Below are 25,676 nucleotides of genomic sequence, written 5' to 3'. Positions count from 1 at the left end.
CAGGAGACATGGTCCCTGAGCCCATGGCAGTTTCTCCAGATGTTTTGGCACATTGATGTTTCCGGAGTAACTCCCCTTATGCAAGCAGCAGCCTGCTCTTTAACCCATGCCTAGAAAACTGCTCTCTGATGAAGTGAAGGGAAAGCTCATGAGGCTCAAAGGGGCCTAAGGCCAACTAAACTTAGATGCTGACAGCAAAGGAAGAAGGAACTTTCAATGAAATTGTGTGTGTTCCCTAGATATGTCTGTAATGACCTGAAGGCGATAGAGATGCTCAGAACCTGGCCTTTAATTAACTGTGTCTTTTTCTCTCCATCTGCTTTCTTTCTTGTCTCTGGATTTCAGCCAAGACTAAGACAAGGTGGATGGAATACTTGTTTAGGCAGCATTTCTAACCCGGCTTCATGGACCCATGAGATTAAGCTAGTTCAAATGATGTTGACCCTTAAAAATGTGAAAAGCTGCTGTTGTCAACCCCTAAATACGCTGTGAGCACGCAGGTTTCTCCAGGGGCATTGCAAAGAAGAAAGGACTTTGTCTGGAAGTAAAAGCCAGGCTTTCAAAACAGGAAAGGGGAAAGGGGTTAGAATTAGATATACACTGTAGTCTGTATCAGTTTTAACCTGTGTAAGGTCTTACAAAACAACATTTCAGAAGTGACTTCTTTAAAATGGTACAAGGAAGAGAAAGGATGTTTTTGCATGTACTCCTCACTTGCTGGTGAGCAACATTTGCTGTCTCTGCTTACCCTTCTCCCATATTGGGTGAGGAATCCATGGTATTGCCATCTGCTCTCTGAATGAAGGAAGTGTTCAGTCAAACATTGCTTCAGTCAAAATTTAGAGGAGGAAACTTAGGTTGAGTCTGGATACATGAGCCATGATGTTTGGATGTTTGCCCATAGGTACACAGTGAAGCCTTTACAGCTCCTGACCTTAGTGGAAGTGCCCTGAGCTGTCAGCTGAGATCAAGCACAATCATGTCAGTGCAAAGCCAAAGTGAATGACATCACTGCAGAGGACTCTAATCTCCATGTAGTAATTCTATCATTTTGTTTTTCAGAGTGACATCTTTATCTCTGGAGACAGAGCATCTAATTCACTAATTATTTGGGCTGGTGAAAATGCCAAAATAAAAATGACCAGCTACAAGATGGGTGAAACCTTTTGGCAGCTATATAAGCTCAGATGTACAGTTTAATTTCGGAAAGCATGCAGGGTCCCTTCAGTGCAAGTAGGAAAGCTAAGGACATTCAGATCTTTTGGGACAGATCATAAATTCATGGAATGGTTCAAGTTAAAAGGGGCTGTAAAGATCATCTAGTTTCACCCTCCTGCCATGGGCAGTGATACCTTCCCCTAGGTTCCTCAAAGCCCCATCCAAACCAGCCTTGAACACTTCCAGGGACAGGGAATCCACAGTTTCTCTGGACAACTTATTCCAGTGCCTCACCACCCACAAAGTAAAGAATTTCTTTCTAATATCTAATCTAAATTTGTGCTCTTTCAGTTTAAATCCATTACCCCTTGTCCTTAGCCATACATGCCCTTGTAAAATGTCCTTCTCCAGCTTTCTTGTAGACTCCCTTCAGGTACTGAATAGTGCTCTAAGATCTCCTTGGAGTTTTCTCCAATTCTCTCAGCCTGTCTCATAGAAGAGATGCTCCAGCCCTCTGATCATCTCTGTACCCCCCTCTGGACTCGCTCCAAGAGGAGTGAGTCCACATCCTCCTTTTATTGGGCCCAGAGCTGATCATGCTACTGCAGATGGGGTCTCATGGGAGTGGAGGGGAGAACCCCCTCCTTCCACTTGCTGGTCATGCTTGTCTTGATGCACCCAGGACACCCTTGGCTTTCTGGGCTGTGAGCACACATTGTCAGTTTGTGTCAAACTTCTTGTCCACCAGCACCCCTAAGTCTTTCACCTCAGGGCTGTTCTTAATCTATTCTCTTCACAGATTTTGTTTGTACTCTGGATGGCCCTGGCATGGGTGCAGGACCTTGTTGAACTTCACAAGGTTTATGCAGGTCCACTGCTCAAGCCTGTCAAGGTCCCTCTGGATGGCATCCCTTGCCTCTGGATGGCACCTGCTCTCTCTGGGTGGCATCCATTCCCTCCAGCATGTTAACTGCATGACACGTCTCGGTGTCGTCGGCAAACTTGCTGAGGATGTGCTCGATCCCACTGTCCGTGTTGCTGACACAGATGTTAAACAGCACCTGTCCTAACACCATCTCTGAGGAATGCCACTCATCTCTGGACTGTCACAATGTGTGTATATTAGGCAGGAATCTGAAGAACAGAAATAGTCTGGAACTTCTTAAACTTTGCATAGGTTTTCAAGTCATCAAAGTTTTCAGATTTGTCTTGCTAATTGTTAAAATAGTCTTTCACAGCAAGAACTTGTTATAGAAATATTGTATGACTCTAGGACATAAAATAATAAGAAATGTGTTTTCCTTAGGATATTCTAGTCGTAAAACCTGATGGTAGAGTGCACAGGTGATGCAGTGTGGATTCAAAGAATGAGTTTGAACCTTATGCTGAATACTGTCTCCCCATCTCTGTTCCAGCAGGAAAGCTGAGCACGGTCCTGATGCTCAGCACTACATTTCTTGTACTTGGACGCTGACATGTTTGCCTACTCAATGCCTAAAGAACTTTTGTCCTTGGCAGAGGTCTGATTATCCCCCAGGAGTTGAGGGGAAGCTGTGATTGCAAAATGAATTGAAATCTTCCTGGAGGCCACAATGTGTCTTCAAGGATGAGATGCCCGATAATCAGCTCGGGTCAGTCTGATGTAGGCTGCTGCAATAGGAGTTGAGCAGCTCAGAGGGCTCTGAGTTTAAGTTTCCATTTGTTTAGGCATTTCATCCTGTGAGGGTTTTCTATCTTTACAAGCACTTACTGCAAAGCTGATGGCCCTAAGGGCTCAGCTGGCAGGACCAGCTTTCACCTACTGCCCCTCTGCCTGAAAACTTGTTCAGAGTAGTTTTGAGATATTTGGACATATTTGAGGAATCTTGGGTAGATTTCTCCCATGTGATGCCCAAAGGAATTGTTAGCAAACAGGTAGGGCTGAGTTTGTTTTATGATATGGGGAAAGCATTTCCCTCCACCCTGCATACAGCATAGTGACAACCAAAACTGAACTGCAGAGAACTACAGGAGCTCAAAATGGCAGGGGACAGACACATTGTCTCCTGCATGATTTACAGTAGTGACTGCTACTGTGAGAGCAAGTCTGGTCTAGACAGTAACTTTTTTTTAAATGCAAACAGAATGCTGAAACAGGGAAGCCCTTCCAGTTTTGGTAACACAGCTGTCATACTGTGAATCGCAGTCTTGTGTGAGAGCATTGTTCATAATTTACAAAGCCAAACCAAAATTCAGTTTTTGTCATCTCCCACATGCACTTTTGTGTTACTGGAGGAATGTGACTCTCAGAACTGGCTGTAAGATTTGGAGGCTTTCAAATCTAAATTGAACTCCAACACTGCAGTCTGGAGCCATGGATGATGGCAGAAGTAGGATCTAGTCCAGGTCCCCACCATGTTTTCACATCACAGACACTACCTTCACTCTTAGCACAGTGAACCAAATCATTAAGCGTCCAAGACTGGATTAAGCAGAATTCACCCATCTGAATCAGAAATGCAGTGACTGGATTTTCTGCCTCAAATTACAGGCACTCTGATTTTGTCACCAAAGACATAAAAACTTCAAAATCCTGCTATTTTTTTTCCATTTAGCACCGTTTTTTCTGGTGTGGGAATAAAAGTCACAAGTCCTCACCTCTCAGTCAAAATGAGAAAATTATTTATGGTGAGGAGATTTCTTAAACAGCAATCAAATACAGAATTTTAAATAGTTTGAGCATCTAAGATGTTATATTAAGTCTGAAGAGCAGGATTAGTGACTAGAAAGCAGGTAAGCCTGGAAAGGTTCATACTAATACTTTTATGATAGGATTCTTCTGTCACTCTTTCACCTAACATCTCATATTGAGTTGTTGTAAAATCTCTGTCATTCTGTTTAAAAGAATGGTAAGACCAGATGGTCAATCACAGCTTCCAGTGCTTTCCCATTTCAGAGTTTTTCATCACAATAAATGCTGAAATGTTTTGTCAAGTCTAATTGTTATTTAGGCAAGTGATGAATATCTCCCCTGCTCTGGGACCTTGCATATTTGTTTTGAATTTTTCATACAGTAATAAATTGATATAATGGAAAAATCCTCTCTCTTGAAAATGCATTTTGAAGTATTTAGAAGTAAGAGCCTCAGGCCAGATTTTGCAGTGCAGGAATCAGTGGGAGTTCTGTTGTCTATAGATTAAAAGCATTGTCTAATTTTTAAAAAGAACCATCACATATTAAACTGGTCCTGCAGTAGAACAGTCCTTTCTACTCTGAGATGCATACTCCAACATCTTGATTTTCTTTTTTTTTCTTTCTTTTTTTTTTTTTTTTTTTTAAGCAGAAGTTGTTGGCTAAGCTGAAGACATTAATTCCTTCTGTGGATGGCAGTCCATTTGTACATGCTTACCATTTCACTGATTAGGAAGATAACAAATCTTCAGTGAAGTTACTGATGAGTCAGAGGCTGCTGATTTACAAGTAATTGTAGGTTCACCTGCTCCTGGCAGAAGGAGTTGTGCCTCATGTTGACAAGTCAGAAGTAAATGCTTAATTGGCACAAGCTGTTCCAGCAGAAAGGGCTAAACAGCTGACCTCGGTAAAGCAGATCCACAGAAATACGTCCTTGTAAGGGTTTCGTGCATTGTATGCTTATGAACATGATATAAAGGTGCTGTCCTGCTTGAGCAATTGCAACTTAAGGGTACAATTTAAGTCAATGTAGCAGGTTGAGGAAGCAGTAGTCTGGAAATTTGGGATGTTATCCCAAAGTGAAGACACAGCATCCATTAATATAGTATGAATATCCACTAATAACTGATGCTGCTGCCAAAATCTGTCATTAATGATTATGCAAGTTAATTTAACCCTTCCACTAGTAAGTCATATTGCATTATAACTTCATAAATATAGCAGCAAATTGTGGATCCCTAATGGCTGTTTAAATTAATTATTTTATTATTTTGAAGTGTCTGTTCAATGGAGCTGGTATTTCATCAGTTCATTGGTTGGAAATAATTTTAGACAAAGATCTGTTCCTTGACAAATGCTGCTATTAAACTGGACTTTTACCAATGGAGCAGATTCTCTTGAATCATCCCTGGACATTTTCCTTTCCTTCTGGAAGCGGTGCATATTTTTATTTCATAGTCATTTTCAAAGGAAATGACTATCAGTGGAGCACAGGGAGGGTTTGGTTTAACTCTTGTTTCAGTTTGGGAAGGTGCAGGTGCTCTGCCTCAGCTTTTCAGGGCATCACTATACATGGGGACTGCCCACTGCTGTAGGTTCAGTAGGTAGTCATGGTCTGTGTAAAGCCTGGGGGCAGTGCAGATAGCAACCTGTGACCAATTTGTGTGCATTTGTGACTGTAAAGAAACCTGTGCCTTGTCTTTTAGCTTTCCAGGAGTTCCAATATGCTGAGCAGTGATCGAGGACTTCATATAAGGGCATTTGGCATGGTGAAATGTCTCAATCTGTTCATGTGATGTAATTGCCTTTTTAAGTGTTCTGTATTTTATGGGAACTGCATGAAAAAATATTAACTGATAAATGTAATTTTACTTACATTAGAATTAAATTTACACCTAGTTTGGAAGGCTTTTCACATTTCAGTTCCATTTTACTCTGGGTGGGTAATCAATTTAATTTCCCTTAAGTTGAATCTGAATACAATTTGGAAAAGGGACTTAAGAGCAGTAAGTATCAGAATTATTAATTGGTCTCTCCAGGGACATTTTTAAGTGATCACTGTAGCCCTTAATTCCAGCAATAACTGAGTTGTTGAAGTGATATAAGGAATAAACCCCATGATATCAAACTGGAGGATTATGTTTATATAGATGCCATACATCAGCAGAAGTATTAGCTACATAGACAGCCAGCTGTTCCTTAAAACTTAGACATATGACTTGCAATATGGCTTTCTTTGTAAAGTGAACTCTTCAGAGCCATCTGCACTTACCAATCTGAAGTATATGTCTGTTACAGTCACTCTCTTCACACAGTGGGGTGCCCAACAGGCAAACCATTTATTTTTCAGAGACTGACACAAACCAGTGCCTTAGAAACTGTCCTATTAACACATTAGGAAAATATGCAGAGTATTTCCAAGTCTTCCACAATCTGTTTTAGGAAATTCAGTCTGCAGTTGGTTTTGCCTCTGACTTCCCTAAGGCACTCATTTTGAGAAAGTGTCAGTGCTCAGACATGAGGTTTGTTTAATCTTTGCTATTACCTAGAGGTCCTTAAGCTCTTAAAAAAGCTGTTAAGAATCTACAAGATGTCTTAATCCCAGTAACACAGGATTTTATTCACTTTGCATAGCTTGTGACTGATGGCACCACTCATGTGAATACTCTTGAACTCTAAGTTGTGCAAATCTGGACTTTAATTCAATCTGTATATAAAACATACCAAGAAAATCTGTCATCTTGCTGTGGGATTGAACCTGCCAGCCCTCAGGTATCTCATTAAACATTTGCTGATGAAAGACTGGTCATTACTGTAAGAGTTCAGACTCCTGAAATCACATTTCAGTTTGGATTTCAGCTGATACCATCCCTCCTTGGAAGGTCTGTCCACTGTAAGAGCTGAAAGACTGATAAGCTTTCAGAAGGCTTGAGGGTGACTCCCACAAAGGAGTCACCCTCCAGGGAATGGTGGGAGGAGTGTCCGGAGCTCTGCTTCTCCTCTGCCACCAGCCTGCTGGGAGATCCCAACAGAGTCAGCCACAATCTCAGACACACAGAGTTATCCGATCTGAAACAGAGACGTTTTCTTCCCTGTAAACTTTGTATTTGAGACTGGTGGGTGTCAAGCATTGAAGATTATTATTATTATTAGCCTCAAAAGTAATGGTAATTGTTGTAGAATTGATTGGCTGTGTTCTGTCCCATGGAATAGGAGGCTGTACGATCACACAGTGAGGACTCTGCCAGGAGTGAGGTGCAGCACCTACAGCCACACCATCACCCTGCAATAATGAGTGAAAGGAGGCAGCCTGAGGGGCTGGAGATGAGCCCACACTAAAATCAGCACTATGGCTTGTCTTATTACTCCTCTGCCAATGTTGATACAGCTTCAGCAAAACCCTGGTAAAGGAGAGTATATGAGCAGATAAGGGAATTAACAACCTGGAAAGGCTATCACTGTATGTGCTTACAGTGTCCATACAACTGCCACCACCACAGGACCTCAACAGGCTCACCAGAACCTGCCTTCACGGCACCTTTTGGGGCATGAATTTCATCCAAGGATACCTGAGGCACTGTGGAAGCAAAGTCTAGTTTTTAAAGAGTTTTATCACCTAAAAATGCTGAATGAGCTCTCCAAACCATTTAGCTCTCAGCAACTGTCCCAAGTGATGGCCCACTCCACCTTATTTTGGAGTGGACAGATGTTTTTTATCTGCTGTTTACTCATCACTTCCTCACTGTTGATCTGGGGCAAGCAGATCACAAGGGACGATGAGGCAAGTTTTCTACTTAATGTCTTTGCTCTTTGGCAGTTGCTTCTCCATGAGATACCCTCTGCAGCAGTTGCACTGCCCCACAAAGAAGCCTATGTCTCTCAGAAATTCCTGGTACTGATGATGAGCCCATCTTCTGCCCTAAAACAGCCTCTGAAACAGCCTGAAAGCAAGACAGGTTGACTCGGGGAGAAATTGTCCAGAAGACTCATTTCTTTTTATACCTATTTAACTGCAGTGAACCTGGGAGGTGATATTGGCTATGGGATTGAGGTGGGAAAATGCATGTCCTGTACCTTGAGTTCCAGTTTGGAAGCAACCCTTTATTTCTTTCACTGGTTCCTACTTTTGTTTCATGGCAAATGGCTCAGGGCACAGTGCCATAAGCCTGCAAGCAAAGACAGTCCTTTTCCCTGGCAGCTTGAAGAAGTCTCCACATATCTGATTCCCAGAAGCAAACTTCTTCCTGCCCATGTTGAAGTTGTTCACAGAGTCACAGAATCATTTAGACTGGAAATGACCTCTGAGATCAAGTCCAGCCTAAGACCAAATACCACCTTGTCAACCAGACCATGGCACTAAGAGCCACGTCCAGTCTTTCCTTGAACAGCTCCAGGGACAGTGACTCCACCACCTCCCTGGGCAGCCCATTCCAATGCCCAGTCACACTTTTTCTAAAGAACTTCTTCCCAATGTCCAACCTAAACAACCCCTGGTTCTCCTTAAGACTGTCCTCTTGTCCTGTTGCTGGTTGCCTGAGAGAAGAGACTGACCCTCAGCTGGCTACAGCTCCTCTCAGGCAGTTCTAGAGAGTAGTAAGGTCTCCCCTGAGCCTCCTTTTCTCCAGGTTAAGCAACCCCAGATATCTGTATGCATGTGTGTGTGCACGTGTGTGTGTGCTTGTTAAAGGAAATGAGCCCAAGTGTGCTGAAATGGCAGACTTAGCATGAAGGTCCAGTGTTTTCAGGCCTCTTTTTTTCTGGATGCTTTCTCACTTTCATCACTGTAACATGATGAAGTCACACAGCTTGGCAGGACAAGCAGTTTATGTTCAGCACTGATTTTTCCCCACTGAAGAATTGCAAGTGCTCATAACATGCCCGTGCACATCACTTGCCACTGAAGAGTTCGACTGTGTGTTTGTGCAGTGATGTGGATGGTACTGTGCTGGCACATCTCTGTGTCTCTCAGTGGTGCCTCTGTTCAAGAACTGAGAATTGCTGTCTCCAGGTCAGAGCTGTGCTCTGCTGTTCTGCCACAGACCGTGGCCTTGCTGCTGTGCTTCCTTGAACTGGTGACTGACAGAAATGTCAGGGAATTACAGCTGGTTCTTGTAGAAATATAGATAAAGTACTTATAAATGGACCTGTCTGTTCTATTAAAGAATTGGGAAAGAAATAGCAACAGTGCTGACATGCAGCCTTATGTTGCACATTTTATCCCTACACCTGCAACCATTTAGAAAGCTGGAGCTACTGTTCCCATCCCGGAGAAGGAGAAACAAAGCTGGAGTGGAAATTGTCCCAAAATCATCCAGCTAGCAAGGAGGAGAACTGAGCCTGGAGGAGGGAACCCACATTTCAAAGGGAATTTCTGTCTTCTGCAGTGATATGCTGCCTATGTACAGAGAGGTTAAAGCCTGTAACCTGAAAGCAAGAAGATCGAACTTAAGGTCGTGTATCTTCATACCCAGCTTAAACCATCCTGGTTCTCAGAATGCTAAGAACCTCTGTAAACCAGGTTACCTTCTAGAATAAATGCCAGGGTACTAATTTAACACCAAATGCTTTGGCACTTGTGACCTTTTCTTAGAGGCACCAGACACCCAGTAATCCGATGGACATCTCCTGCATTTCAGAAAACAGGCCACCAATGGCTGGGCTCCCGATGGCTCTCATGGAGAGGCAGCATTTAGGACTCCCTGGGGGTGTCACCAGGACTGTCTTGGTGCTGCCCACCCTTGCAGTGACCCCGGATGTGGAGAGCAGACAACGTGACGATGCCTTGTGAGGCTCTCCCAAATGCTTGTGTTGCTGCAAGGAGGAGATTGCATTGCAAGGCACAGGCTTCAGCTCTCATTTTCTCGGGACAGAGAGCGACAGGGTGTGATATAATCGGGGTGAAAACAATTCAGTCCTTTATGCTGAGAGAGAATCAGATGGTGAGTGAAAAGCAGCGTCTCATCGGGAGACTGCTGGGTAGAAAAACACGGGACAAAGTCAGATCAGAGGCAGTGGCTGATGTGAGCATGGCATTGTAAAGATAAATGCCAGGGCTGAGTATTAATGCAGAAGCTAGCTATGATGTAATCTCCTTAAAAGCCCTTTTCCCACAAGGTCTGTAAGTGCTACTGTTCCTCCAGATCATGCTTTAGAGAACAGATTCTTCCTCTGTGCTCTCTAACCCTGCTCTCCTCCAAAAGACCTCAGCAGCTGAAGGCATGTTTTGCCCCTATTTGAGGGGTACCTCAGTTCTGGTGTGTCACATCAGCTTCACCAACAACCTAATAGGATTAAGGCAGGCAGGTCTAGCCATCAGCCTGTCAATCATTTGGAGCACAGACTTTCCCTTCCTACTTTGTTTGACAATCCCTTGGCTGCTCTGCTCCGCATATCGCCATACTTCGTAAGTGTGCAGAACTCTGAACCGTTCTCTAGTTTCCCTCTGCAATTGTACAAAACCAAGACAGGTTATCCCACAACCTCAGTGTCAGCCATTCCAGGGCATCCTGTGGGATCCCACCTTGTTTCTGACCATAGGGCCACACTGAGCTGCTGGGCATGGTGTCACTGTGCTGGCCTGAGGCAGAGATCAGGCGCCTGCCTAGGGAGCTAAAAAGAGAGTTTGCTGTTTCCACCCCTGTAATGTAGTTTTAGCCAAATCAGTTGTTTGTGTTTACTCCCAAAGAGGCAACACAATCCAGAGGGGAGGACTGGCCAGGAGCCAAAAGACATTTTGTTTTCCTGGCTTTCTCACTGAGGTGCAGTGACTTTGCACAAGATGCTCCCCCACAAGGTGCTCTACTTACTTCTGGCCAACCAATATTTTTACCTATTATTATTTTATTTTGGTCCTAACAATATGTTCATTTTCCATAAAAAATCCCAAATCTGACAAGGAAAAGCAGCTGAATGACACCTATCAAGAAAGCACAGTAATGTAGAGCTTTATTGAAATCCACTGCTAAACCCAAACCTAAATGTGTGCAGGTTCAGGAACTCCTAAAGCTTAGATCTTGAGCATCACACTTTTAACCTCCCCCACCCAGCTGCTCTCTTCCTCACTGGCTATCCACACTCAGGTTTTTTCACCTGCAGTTCCAGTTCTGTTTCTTGCAATGAGCCATGCATTCCTCTAGTGCTTGTGACCTTCAGAAAATTCCTGCAGAAAATACCCTTTTCCTTCACCTCCTTCACACTCCAGTCTCTAAAACTAAGCACAAAACCGAGTGTGTTTCTTGTTTTAGAAGAGAAGTGTTTTCAGAAAGGAGGAGAAAACTAAGAAGATGAGGCAACAGAGAGTGTAGAATAACAGTGTCTACAGTGTAAGAGCTGCGGGGGAGGGAATTTCTCCAGCATCATTCCCACACGTTTTTATTATAGCAGAAGTTCCCGCTGCGTAGTGATTGCAGTATCCCCCTCAGAAGTGTAGTAGGAGCATATGCACGGAGCAGCTGCACGATATAAACTTGTCTGCAACAAAGTGCGATAAACAGAAGTATCAGCTGCTACAGGAATAGCTGATTTCTACCAGTGTTATTTAACCTAGCTGCTCCAGGGAGGCCATAAATCAGGACAGGCTTTCTGCCGAGCACACCGCTATTGCCTGGTTGTTTACCCCACTGCCTCATGGTGCTCTGGAAATGGCCCTGAGCTTACAGGCAACAGGAGGGGCAGAAATCTGTAGGGAAGTAAAAAAACCAAACAAACAAACACTGTGTGAGGAAACCTGACAGGGCTAGACAAGCCACTTCTCCATCAGTCTGGAAAATGCCAATCCTTCCTTTGGCAAGCCTGTCTGTCCCTGATCACCAGCCTGAGGGTTGCCTTCTGCAGGCAGCCGTGGCTGCCACGTGAAGGCGAGCTCAGGGTTCCCTGTAGCCAAGCACAGCCCCAGGGCCTGTGCATTGGGGCACCATGAGGATGCAGGTCATGTCTGCAGTCCTGCCTTTCTGCCCCAGGGACAGACACTGAGGTCACCCATTTCCTGGTCAGCTTCCACTCATCCATCCTCCCAGGAAATTTTCCATTTAAATCCAAGAGTGTGGAAGGGAACGCATACTTTGCCTGTTCTCAAAACGCCTTTTAGAATAACAGCTGAAGATCTATATTTGTATCAAGTCTAGCAGCACCACAAACTCCACTGGCAGGGTCTTTTAAAGGATTTGTTTTTCCCATGCCGGCTGCCTCTGACTGGGAGCAGCCCTGGGTACACGCAGCACGTTCCCACCACATGCGTTATCCAAACACATCTGTAGCAGTCCCTACGTGATGAAATACAGCAAACAGAGGGGATGCTTCAGCTGACACTGACTCACAGATCTCTCCCCAAGGCCCTGGGTTAAGTAAACAACCTTGTTCCCGAGAGCCCACAGCTTCCAGGGCTGTGGAGACCGACATCCTGGCCTTCAGCTACATTTCTCTTTGAGCAGCATCATGCAGATGCTGGGACAAGGTCCTCAGCTGGCACCAGTCTCACAGCTGGGTGGACTTCAGCTAGTTTACATCACTTGAGCCCTTGGACCTTTATTAGCTGCCTAAGGCTCCATCTTATCATACAATTAAATTAATCAGCATTAAATTAATCAGCACTCACTTCAGGGTGAATCCACATTGCTGGGGGGGGCGGGTGAAGGGCCTTATGCAAAATTAGACAAGAGGCCTCAGGCTCAGGGCTGAAATCAGGTTTCTCAAAAAAGATATGAACATGTGATGGAGGCTCTCCTTGTTTCTCATATTTTTCACAGCACAATGCCTAGAGTAAATGTCTGAGCTTTGGTTTTTGTTTAACTTTCTCTGTAGGGTTTTTCCTCAGAACCCAAATTATTTCATATTAATCAGGGTATTCATTGAACTCCGCTTTTCCACAGGAGCCTGAATGAGATACCTTGATGTGAAGAGGCCCAAACTGCAATGCATTCAAAATCCTTCTCCACATTTAACTGGGAGTTTAGACTGGACACTGTAGTGCCCTGGGAGTTTTTTCATATACCTTGACATTTGAAATCACATTTAAACTTCTCCATGTTTTCTGGGCTTGTCCCTGCATCCCAGTGTGATAATGGCTGCAGGAACTAGTGTCTTCTGTGTCTTGCAAATGGAAACATCAACATGCAACTTACATGAATATTAAAACAATAAACAAGAGTGAAGATGAGACTAGGACCCAAACCCTGTTTTAGCCAGCAGATTAACAGATCTCTGTGACATCCATAGAGATTGCTGAAAACACAGTCTGTATCTTCAGTTCCTTTTAATTTCCAACCAAGACTGATAAAACACTTGAGGCCCTTGGAATATGAGCCTGTCTTCAAAATAAAATCCTATCCTGCTTTCTAGCATGCTAATTAAAAGTGCATGGCTGATTCAGGCAGCCCTACAATAGCAAGAGAAACGCTGCAGGCATAGACATGGCAGGGTTTAGCCTGTTGTGAGTATACAATATTAAAAACAGGCAGATGTCTCATAAGGATGATCATGACAGCACTCTTGACCTTTCTGCAAGAATAGGAATAAAAGCAAAAGAAAAACAATAATCAGTTTTGATTTATCTTGAAAGTGCTCTTCCTTTTTTAGGCATGAAGTTGCTGTTGTAGAGAAGTGATGAGGGTCATTGTCACCCTTCCACATCACATCATTGGACACTCACCAGCAGCTTGGGTCTCAGTCTGTGAGCGAATTGACAGACCTCCACTGGAGACACCTCCCCTGGAATTACGTGTGGGAACACGGGTCACTGCCTCCCTTAGCTATTTTCCAGCTCAGCCCTGTGTTTGGTTTTGTTTTGTTCTGGGTTTTTTTGCTTTATTCTGTTTTGTTTTCCTTTGCTTTGCAGCGCTGGCTGCTGTGTGGTTGGCAGTGGGAAGGATGCCCTGGTGCAGGCTCCCTGCCCCAGCATCAGGGCCAGAGCTGCTCAGGGGCACCAGCTCAGCATGGCCCCTCAGAGAGCACTTTCTGTCTCCTGACAGACTTGGTTGTGTTCCTTAATGTCCCAGCACTCCCATGCAAAGAGCAATTAGCCTAAAACCCATATGGTAATGGAAAGTAATAACACTAATCAAAACAAATTATGGGAGCACTAGATTTTGAAATTATGAGCTTTATAAACTATAGCCATGACCATTAAAGATAACCTGGTGGTGTATCCAAGGACTCCAAGTCCTGTTTCTAGATTCTGTCTCAGACAGTACAAGTATTGCTTTTACAACATACACAAAACTGTTTAGTGCTTAACCCAGAAGATTAAAACAGCTTCATCACAGTTTTTTGTTGGAAGCTCAGAACAATTTTGAGAATGACCTGCTGAGATCTGACTTAAAAAAAATCAGAGGACTTCTTGGAATTTTATGGAAATATTCTTTGCAGTGATAGAACCTCTATTTTTGTGCCTAGCCATTGAGGGAAACCCTCGATAGCTGAGCTAATCTTTTCTGGTATGCACATTTCTGGCTAGAGTCAGCTGTGTACAGATACCTTCTAACATTAGAGTCAGAGCTGTGTCTTTATGCTGCGCCTTCAAAACAAACTTAGTCAAAAAAAAGCAGGTGTAAGATTTTTGTGATGCTGAACAGCTTGATCTGAAAGCACTTTTTCATTAATTTGTTTTGAGTAAGGTAGATCCACCTACCCACTGCAGGCCCGAAATGAGGTTATTTGCTCATTTTATTTGTTTAGGCCTGGTGCCTTTGAGAATAGGAGAAGGTGATGGTCCTCTAAAAGTAAGCCTAACCAGCATTTGTACTTCATAAATTTTAAGGCCAAGAGATAAAAGGCATTGTACTCATGTGGATTTTAAAGAGCCAGAATGTTTTCTTTACTTAATTCTTATTCTGAGTCCAGTCTCTTTAGCTGAATTTAGATCTCTTAAAGTAAAAATAAAAAGTCTACCTTAAACTAAGTTTTTAGTTTAAATACTCAACCAGAAATGATAAACTACGGTAATGATTAATTATCCTTAATGATTATAATTGCTCTATTTCTAATCTAAATATGTTTGTCTCCATTTGTAGTTGAGTACATTCCCGAGTCATTTGCAAACTGTATCAGTCTTCATCACCCTATTTTGGGGGGGAAGAGGGAGGTCACTGTTAAAAACCACATTCTTCCAGCAGTGACTTTCCATTTATAGTTGGATTTTGAGACATACCTGTTTTCTGGCTTTTAACTCAATTTCTGTGTGTCACGCTTACTCTGTGTGTATAGTTTCATAACCCCAGCATCACATGGAAATAAGTTGGATCTCATATCAGTGTGTAGTTATCACACTAGCACTAGTACATTTGTATATCAACTAATAATCTTCTCAGAAAGTATCTAGTTTGACAAGATGTCTTCCTAAATCTATGCTGTTTATCATCAATTATTTATTTTAATATTTTATTAATTGAATGAGACCATCATTATTTTTGCAGAATTTCTGTCAGGATGTCAGGCTGTGACTACTTAGCTCAACCTGCTTATCTTCTTTAAAATGTCATCACTTTCCTACCACTTTCCACTCAGCAGTGTGTTCAATGTGCAGAACGACACTTCAAGGTTTAGCCGAAAAAGCAAATTTTCCTTGAGTTGTTTTGTACTATGAAAATAATTTCCTCCATTCAGCTGGTTTTGAGAGCAGTGAAGAACAGCCAGGAATGAGTCAAACCAAGAAGCAATCATGCTCTGAGCAGCTGAAGCTGCTCACATGAGACGGAGATGGGTTCTGAGGGAGCACCTGCTGTGGCCAGCCCTCAGCTCTCAGTAGCCCAGTGGGGATGACAGAGGGACTTCAGGCACCCAGGGGTGTCCTCCAGTCCCAGATACGTCTCTGTGAGGGACAGCAGGATGTGGCTTGTTGTTTCTTTACTCAAGGGAAAGGGCCTGATTTGGTTCTGAAATGTACAGCTTTTGGGGTTTTGTAATGCATTTGAAAGAGGTGGTACAAACAAGGAGGCAACCAGAATTGCTTTCCTGCACCTCATGGAAGGTGAAGGCAATGAAACAGCTGGACCTGACACTGTTACAGGTAGTGTGGGACATCTGCTCAGTGTGTTTTGTAGTGATTTCAGTATCTCCTTAGAGGAGTGTTTGGGATCCATGCCTTTGCTCTCTGGGGTGTGCCTGTGAAATGCACTGCTATTCCATGCAAAGGGGCACGGCTGCCAGGGGGTGCTGCAGGTGCCCTTACCAAGGTAATTCCTCTTCACTGAGAGCTCATTGACACCTTCCCAGCCCCAGGGTGTCCCAGGGAAAGCTGTGAGCCCCAGCCCAAGGGAACAGGGACATCAATCCCTCCTGAGCACCAGGAGCTCAGTGTGGAAGTCACTAGGAGGCTCCTCTCTGAAGATGTTCTTCCCAGGTATCTTACTGGCTCTTTGGGGCATTTCCCTCTCAGCTGCACACAGAGGAGTCATCCATGCAGGCCAGGCTCCACCTTCCCATCGTCATAAGGGGATTAAATGCAGTTCTGCTCTTCCTCAGAGGATAATTGTGAGGAGAAATGCATTAAGGACATAGAGATGCTAGGGTATGAGGGCTATGTGAACACATACTGAGAAAGGCAGAAAAGCACGTGTAACTGGGAGCTTATTAAAAAAGAAGTGGACATTTCAAAAGAAAACAAGATTAGCACTGCATTAATAAGAAGTAGAAATAGAAAATAATTTTTAAATCTGTATGAAACGACAAGCCACTAAGCAACAGGCTTTGGTAGCTTCCAGCGTGATTTCTTGTGCTTCTTTTTGAGTGCCCAGTCTGGAACAGTGGGGAGAGGAACTGAGCCAGCTGGATTAGGAGTCATTTCTACTTTAACAATTCTTATTTTCCTGTCATTAATAACTGCATCTAGGAGTAATGTTTACTATCCAATCCCACATATATCTGTTGATTCTCCACGTAAAAATACTACGATAAACCGTTAAGGAGTATGTGGCGTACAGACATGTGACTGTGTATAAAGTATACGTGTGTATACATGTGACATGTATAAATCCTGGCTTTATACCCTGTCTCTCCCATTTGTCAGTCTCATTTTTGTGCTGAGGAGCAGCCCAGTCTCATCACTGTTTTGCTTTATGATTAGTTTGGTTGATCCTGCCTTGAAGAACAAGGATAGCCCCACTTCTCCCATCTTTAGTGATCTCATCAAATTTTACATGGCACCTGCTGATCGATGTTTTTCCTTTTACTTCACTGCTCCCTTTTGTGTTTTTCAGAACAGCACCAGGAGGGTAGAGTTGACCTTGACACTGCCTGGTCCTTCATGCAAGCATTTTGTCATCTTTGAAATGAATTCTGTTCTGGAATCTTACAGCACTGAAAACTTTCAGAGAATATTAAAATCATTAGCCTTATCAAAACACAATAAATAGTTTCATCACTCACTGAAAACAGACTTCTGCAACTGGCATAGTAATAAAGTAGAAATTCAGTTGCTGGGGCAGTCTAGGAATGAACATAGTCAAAGAGGAAGCTGGGAATCACTAGCTGTCAAGCAGATGGGTTTATTATTCTAATTGCTTCTTATAGTCTTTACCTAGTCTTTTCCTAAGGTGCTGCTGCAGATTCCTTGGGGTGAATGTTGTTAACTCCTCTATACATCTTGCAATTGGAAAAGTTTTCTCAGTAATTGTGTAATTCACTATTTAATCTATTGAGTGTTAATATAAGGGTATGTGTATGTCTTCTCCTAATCAAACACAGGAGACAGAGGAGATGTCAGATCACAATAAATGATACTAGACTGATGACATATTTTAACTAGTGCAGCTATTTGTGATGTGTATAACTGGGCATTCAGAATACCAAATTAAACAATGAGACTCACAGAAGAGCCTTTTTCTATATTTCATTCTCTCACCTACTTAGTTGAGAATGTAGATATAGACAGTCCCATCAACTGATTCATTATTAAATGTCACTTAAGGTGACCAGAATTCTCATGGAATTTATGGGTTTGCACAGGCTGTGTTAAGGCTCTCTCTTCCCTCTGCGATGCAGTGGTACTGCTCATGGCATTGGCTGTTACCATCCTTCAGGAAATGTGTCCCCTCAAAGCATGGGAAAAGGAACATAGCCCTGAAGGAAAATATTTTAACTAAATGCCACCAGATACAAAGTATTTCTTGTTTTGGGTGGTACTTAAATAGACAATTCTATCCCTAAATGTAATAAGAAAAATGTAACAATAATAGTTTATATTTCCACAAGTTAACTTCTCTTAATGTTAGCATATCTTGACTATTTGGCTTAGAATTCAAAGGCAGTGTAATGGAAAATAAGCTTGTCAACTATAATACTCAGAAAACAATTAGTAAATGTAATAGAACTCATTCTTTTGGAAGAAACCCCCCTTCCTGACTCCAAGGTTACAGTAATATCAGCTACAATACAGATTGGTAGGCACTGCTTCAGCTCCCAACAAACCTCCCCTAATGGGGTTTGAAAACGTGCTCTTATCAGCATAATATCCCTCTCTAAAATTAAATCTGATGCAGCTGGAGATGGTGAATGCACAGGAAGAAGATGTTTCCCATGAGTAGCAGAGCTGAGCCTTTCTCCTTCGTGCAGGGTACCAGGTTGTAGATAGCACTGAGACAGAGAACTTGGTCATCTGGGGACTGTGACAAGAAATGCTTAGTGCCAATAAGAGAAATGGATTGCTTGGGGAAAAGAAAGAAATGGGTCCTAAATGTGAAATAACATCTTTGCATGTATCTGTGATCCTGGTGTAGTGCTACTGTGTGAGTGACTGAAGCATATCTGATAATACCCTGTTGATTTGGAAGAATTAATGTATTTTTCCACTCTCTTTTTACAGCTCCCAAGTCTACCTTTTGTCCCACTGAAGAGACCTGGTGGCCAGGCCTGGTGATTATCATTGCAGTATGCTGCGCCACACTAGTGTTCCTCTTTGTAGTTGTCATCATTTGCTACAAAGCCATAAAAAGGTAAGACTCCAGATGCTTTTACTGTGCTTAGGGCAATTCAGCCCCACAGAGGCCGACCCAAGACTTCTCTCATGACATCTTGTTTAGTTTAAAGGCATCCAAAAGACAAAATGCATCTTGTAGCCAGTGTGTGTTTTCATTGGAAAGGCGCTTTATGGACTGTGTCCTGCATGTGTAAAGGGTGTAGCTCAATGCAGTCATAGGCATATGGAAGAGAAAAACTAGAAACCTGATAGAGCTACATAGCTCAGATTAATAAGAACTTGCCCAAAGTCAAATTGCTGCAGGTTGCTGGTGAATGTGGAGAGCTTTGGCTAGGCCAAGTGTAGAGGTAGGAAACACTGTATTATTTGTGCTCAAACACTACTTCTGGTAATGTTCAAAATTTACATGTGGGTTGCTCGACTCTTGGCCCAGGTCCATTACTAATTTTAGCATTTCAAATTAATGCAAACTCTTATAACTCCAAGTCTATGGTAATATGTGTGGTTTTTCATTCACAGACTGTACTTTTAATTTATACTTCAAAATTATAACCTACAGACAAAATTCTAAACCTTTCTCTTTTAGTGTAAAAGCCTCCGTGAAGCCTATGTACAACAGTGTGTAGTAGCCATTTCAGCTCACTGTCTTTGCAACAGCTGCACTTGCCTAGGCCTCAAGTAGTTAGGAAGTATTGACTTCAGTAATACAGAAAAATATGAGCAAAAATAATTTCTTCACCTGACTAAAATTTCATATTTCTGGTGGAAGAGGTCAAAACTTTAACATTTCCATTTTAAGGTTCCAAACGCAAGTCCAAAGGGTTGATTCAGAAGAGAAGGTAATTTGTGGGAATTGTAGGCCAGATGGATGGAGGTTCATTTCTCCTCTACTGTTTTTAGTATGGCTCTGACAACACCCCACAGTGTTTGTGCTGTTCATTGTTTTATACTGTGAGGGTTTTGGCTGGGAGCTATTAGTATATCCAGGTGACCCAGCCTGCAGCAGAGAATGCAGCATTCCCATCCATAGCTCTCATGAGACGCTGCAGGGACATCTGAATCTCAACTTGGATTAAATTACCTTTTTTTTCAACTCCATGATTTCTGAGTTATAATATTCTGGAGTGAGGGGAAAAGGAAAAAGTAAAAAAAATTTCCTGAAAAATGTTATGTGCATGCAACGTGATTGCAAGACTTTTGTTGAGCCTCAGTGGGGATATCACAATGGTGGAGCATTGACATGTTTTGTGGTTGTTGAAAAATTTATGCAGTATTTGAAAGAGCATCATAAAGGGAGAATTCCAGCAAGAAGAGAAAGTCTCTATTTTAGTTCTTATTAAAATTACATAAGTACTTTTGCTATTCTAGTTTAGCTAAAATGGATGTTTATTATTTTGGGGGAGCCGGAAAGCTTTCACTCTAGCAACTGCACTTTGAAAAATTATATTTGGAGGACTGAGATTGACATCTAATTGAATTGGTAGCACAGTGCAAAGTCTCACACTTGTAGTTGCTGGTCTATCACTGCTGCTCATTTGTATTTGTCTTCCTGCTGCCAAATTGTGAATGATTTGTGTCAAGGCTGCAAAATATTTGTATGAGAGCAGTAACTCTCCAGGGCAGCTTGTGCCTCATGAGGGATTGCTTTTCAAATCTGTTGTGATGCTGATTCCTAGATGGGAGGAACAGAAATTAAATTTAAAGAGAGAAATCTAGAGCTGCCTTGCAAAGGTTTGGAGAATTCACATACAGTCTCATGCTTCGTTTCAGTGCAAAATGATACTCATACTTGATGAAGGTACCCATTATTTGTCAACAGCATGAATATCAACCTACAAGTCAGCTGCTTGAACAGGCATTAGGCTCAGAGAATAGTGAAAATTCCTCTTAGATCTTCTTATTTTTGACATTCACACTGCTGACAAATGCTAAGCTGAAGACTGCTCAGATGTGGAATGGACAGCTATGAAAGAAAATCGTATTAATTATAATTTTACAGGGTAACTAGAGCATTTCTTTTCATCAATGAGTCCTTCCTAAAACAGTTCTGCTAAAAGAATGCCCTGAAGGGCCTGGCAGCACTCCTCAGTAGTTCAGGTTTCTTGATCCACTGTAAAAGATATCTATCAATAAATTCTGGGAAATAAGATCAGACACTTCACAAGAAAAGCATCTCTGGCTTCAACACAGTATTATCACATATTGTTGAGCTGAATTGGCTTTAGCTAATGTGAGAAATCCTTCACTCTGTTTTTTGCTGGAAGGTAGAAGTGACTGGAGAAAGAGTAAGGGGATTAATCTGGGTGATGCTGAAGCCAAAAGCTCCTCCAGTGTGTTCCCAGCTTCAGGATCCATAACCATGCTCTGCCCTGTGCTTTCTCATACCCCCGTCCCACCAGCTCTCCTCTGCACTCCTCCTGGGCCCTCCTTCCTGCACATCTGGAACTGGGACTTCTATCACTGCAGCACCTCTGACAAATCTGTCTCCTACCTATACTGAAGAGGTGCTAAAGAGTGCAGTAACAGCAGTCATCTGGTTTTAGGGTGTAACAAGGGTTAAATGCTTTAGTAGGAAAGTGCAGGCAGGGATTTATTTGCATTGAGTCTGGATCTGTTGTATTAATCCCTCACTTCCATAAGAATCAAATTTGGAGTAAAAAGAAAAATTCTATTGTGCTTACGTTGAAATCTCATTTACTGATTTCAAAGGGCCAGACCCAGTCAAACTCTCTTATGTCTGCTTTTCTGTAGCAGGAAGAGAGGTAGTGACCTCAAGGTACCATAACTCAACTGTGTTTTTATTCAATCTATATATAAATTGTGTCTTCTGGGGTAGTTTGTTTTCCCTCGTAAAAGCTCAACTTCAGTGTATCACCAATTTTAGGCACTAAGGCGATTGGTAATAAAATACAAGCTAGTGGATTGGTGCCTCTTTCTATATAGTAACTACCAGAACCAAGCAAGTATGCTACTACCTCCGTCCCTGCATCTACCCTGGAAATACTCAGGTTCTTCCAATATGAAATGGTCATAAGAAATGCTGAAAGCCATTTGACCACTCTGCTCCATGAGAGAACTTTCACCAAGTTGCATCCATCAACTTTAATACTCAGATGGGTTGAACTTTTGGGAAGATCCATATGGAGTGATACTTCAAAGGTGCTTCAAGCAACTTCTAAATTTCCTGTGTGTGACTGGTGACTGCAGAATTGCACACTACATGACTGGCACACCAGGTACAGATGTGTGCTGCTGCACAGATCGAGCACCAGAGGAGACCACACGTGATATTATGTTGTGCTGCAGCATGGTTATGTGATGAAACCACCCTCAGTTTGGCAGTGGTGAAAGCAGATGTTTTCTATGGTCTTGTTAGAGGGGTATTACCACTTTTTTAAAAAAAATATAGATTTTCTTTTAAGAATCTTTTCGATGGCATGTCAGAAAAAAATTAGTGATAGCACCATCTGTGACATTTGTAGATTTCTAGGACAGGCTTCATCACTGTCTGGGGCTCAGCCTCTGTGTAAGCAGAGGACTTTTCCATACATTTCGTGGATTAAAAAAAGTGATCTCACAACCAGTGATTCCTGTAAAACATAGAAAAAGCAGATGAATAACTGCTTCAAAAATCTAGAATACTTCCAAGTAATTCTCTGCAATGTCTTTTTCTGTAAAAACCTGCCATTCTCACTCTGTCCCCAAAAGACCGTAATCAAGAAGTAAAAGCAGGAGATCTAAAGACAATTCATAAACTAACACAGGGTGGAGAAAACCAGATAATTTCAGTATTATGTGATTTTTGGGTTTGGGCAAGTGCACCATGAATGCCAGCAGCTCTAACAAACCTTCATCTGGTGTAAATAAATGCAGATTCAAAAACAGTCAGTGGAATTCAATTCATTTTAATCAGCTCTGGAGGTGACTGTTAAGCTTTTTGTAACATCTGCAAGTACCTGAATAATAGTAAGACAGTAAGACTAGAGGGAAGTGGGAAGTAAACACAGTAAAGAGGATTAACGAGAGTTGTTTGGTAAATAAGCAACTGAGATGGAGGAGAGCAGGACATGCAGTGTGTAATCCTATTTCTGCATCTCACTGGTGTGTCAGTGTCTGTGAGGGGAGTAAGATATTTACATAAAGGGAGAAATAAATCCCTGGCTCTCTGTATAAAATTAAGATAAGAGCCATCTGTCAAACCTCGAAGGGGAAAGCAAAGCTAAGCATCCTGGTCTTTATGGCAAATGATGTTCCAGCTATTTAACCTGGCAGGGAGTGCTTCAGATGGTTTTCAAACTTGTGAAAAATATATGCTCAGTATTTCTGGAACATCCCTACAGTCTGAGATGAGCAGGTCACTGTGCCTGGTGATGTGGCTCCTTGGTTCTGCTGGATTTCAGGTAGGATGGATCCATCTGTTCTCAGAGGTACTGCAGGGTTTGCTGCCAAAGAGCCCTCCTGCTAAATCAGCAGGGAAAGTGGGCTGATGATAGCCAAGTTTTACATGATATACCTTTAATTCACTGTTCTAACTTTGTGAAGCCACTGTTTTATATGTGTCTCATAGCCTAAGAGAAAAGTACCATAAATGCCTACATAGGCACTTCCTTAAATAGGTACTGAGTTCACCTTCAAATAATAATTAAATGGAAGAAAATATTGTACTGAAATAAAATGACAGGTCATATTTAAACTGTCTTAAAATTCATTGCTCAAGTATTTTTAGGGTGCTTAGCATTCGTGTATGATTTATGGCCCCTGTATACTGCAAAGTCCAGCTCCAGAAGCGGGAGCAAGGTTCTGAAATTTGGCTTTGTTTGACAAGATACTTGCAAGGGGAAAACACTGAGACTTTCCTGAGTAGGCCAAGAACTGGCAGTGGGGGCTGTGGTGAGGGTGTCCCATGGTGCAGGGATTTATGTCCCACTAAAAAGACCATAGCCCTGCACTTTTCCCCCAGCCAGTTTTGTACCACTCGCTCCTCCAAAAAGCAAAAACTGTGTAGTCCTCTCCACAGCCATCTCCTATGAGCCACTGAGGCTAAGCATGGTCTAGTCCAAAACCAGTATTAATTGCAACAGAGCAGTGCTGTTTAGCCTGAGCAGAGAAAACAGAATCCTAAGCGTACTTAATTGCTTTGAAGAGCAATTCACAGCATGACTGATGACAGACAAGTCAAGGTGAATTGAAATTGTTAATCTCTCCTATTCTCCCTGACACATTAGAGGAGTTTGTACTGAAATGGAACCTTAATTCCTAGCAGGCGAAGGGAAAGACAGTAATTACTCAGAAGACAGAGTGAGATAGGTGGTGGAAAAGATAGGTTTAGAAGTACTGTTTGAGTGGGAGATACCCAAAGGGAAGAAGTTCTGCGGGGCAGATCTCTGTGCCTTCAATGCAATTCATTGATGCCAGACCAGTTCAGCTCTGCAAAAGGGATCAATCCCTAAGAAGTGCCATTCAAAAGGGAATAGAGTCTTCATAGGCATATTTTTAAAATTTTGGAAAAGTAAGGAAAGGATCTTTGCATTTTGGCCTGATTCCACTGTCTGAATGTTGATGTTTATAAACAGGATTAGTATCTACCACTGAAAACCACTGTCCAGGTCTTGTCACCTCTAAACAAAGCCCAACATCCCCAGGAGTTTCTTACCCTCTATGCCTAGTCATCTCCCAGTGGTGAATTGACTCCCATCCTTGGAATGAGGCTGCAGATGATCTACTAAAGACAATTTAAATACCCTGAGCAACCAATCTTTCTGCAGGAGATCCCATTTCTTAATCATCAAGAAATGAGTTCATAGAATCACAGGATGATTGAGGTTGGCAGGGACAGTTTAAAAGCACCTAATCCAAACTTCTGCCCTAACAGAGTCAGCTAGAGCAGCTTGCTTATGTCTGTGTCCTGCTGGGTTTTGAATATCTCCACGGATGGAGAGTTTTTGTTGGTTTTCTTGTGTTCTTTCAAATTTATCACTATTTACTAAACTAAATATAGCCCTGCTTGATGAAAACTGAGTGCTAATACAAGGAAAATCAGTTGTTCTTCCAACAACTGTATTGAAGTCTGGATGTCGGTTGTGCAACAATTTTGAGGGTAGCGTTTATGAGACAAGCTGTTGAAGAGCTTTAGCTTTACAGCTTGACCCAAGCCCAGTGGAGATGCCAGAGCTCCTCTGTATTTATTCTGCTGATTCAGTGGCATCAGTGGGGATTTTGGACAGGGGGCTAGTAGTGTGTGCTGCATGATGTTTTTTGGGTACATCAAGATGAAGAAGGATTGGTGCAATTTTTTAAGTAGAATAGCAAAAGTATTCCAACTACTTTTTAGGCTCTTTTGACAGTTCAAGGGCTGATGAGTGAAGTGGATAAAATAGCCTTTTACTTGGAGAGATGGCTCAGCCAAGCCAAATGGGCACTGCTGTGCAGAGCAGTTTGTTTGTTGGTCAGAAAAGCAGAAGGACCTGCTTTCCAGTGCTGTCAGTCTAAAATTTTTATACCTACTACATGTTTTTGTAACATGTAGGGCAGGATTTCTCTGTCTCTTCTAAGTTCTGCAAACTCACAAATTCTGCTAGGGAGAAAGCTTGTGGTTATAAATGGATAAAATGCCCCACTGTTTCTCATAGCTGAACACTGAAAGCCTCCCAGAGATTTTAGGCATTAGCATAAAACAAGTGGTCCAGTTGTTTCACAGAATACTGTTCTATGGATAGTTTTCACTTGTTTGCTCCTAATTAGTGATATTTTGACAAAGGTGCCAATGGAAATCTGTAGAGAATTATGGTCTGTCCTGTGACAAATCAATTTTTTTGTGAGGCCAGAAACAAACTTTCCATTTTTTTTCTGTTTTCTACTGCAGATGAGGGTGCCACACCTAATGGGCAGAAGTCTACCCATACAGCCAAGTATTGTTGAGAGTTACTGCCCCAGTGCCACT

General features: G+C 42.3%; 1 protein-coding gene across 2 annotated transcripts in view; it reads left to right on the top strand.

Moving 5' to 3' along the window:
• Window positions 1–25,676, top strand: part of PRIMA1 (proline rich membrane anchor 1) — a 50,811-nt gene that overhangs the window by 10,487 nt on the left and 14,648 nt on the right. For both annotated transcript variants that reach the window (XR_015288804.1, XM_086895983.1), the window contains exon 4: window positions 18,623–18,752. Coding sequence is in view for 1 of the 2 variants with exons in the window: in XM_086895983.1 (XP_086752109.1) it covers window positions 18,623–18,752 (130 nt within the window). In the remaining variant the exon portion in view is untranslated. The remainder of the gene's footprint in view (window positions 1–18,622; window positions 18,753–25,676) is intronic.

This window comes from Cyanistes caeruleus, chromosome 6, assembly GCF_971803275.1.
Source record: "Cyanistes caeruleus chromosome 6, bCyaCae1.hap1.1, whole genome shotgun sequence".
NCBI lineage: Eukaryota > Metazoa > Chordata > Aves > Passeriformes > Paridae > Cyanistes > Cyanistes caeruleus.
Note: the sequence above shows the minus strand (reverse complement) of the source record. Positions and strands in the feature narration are given on the sequence as shown.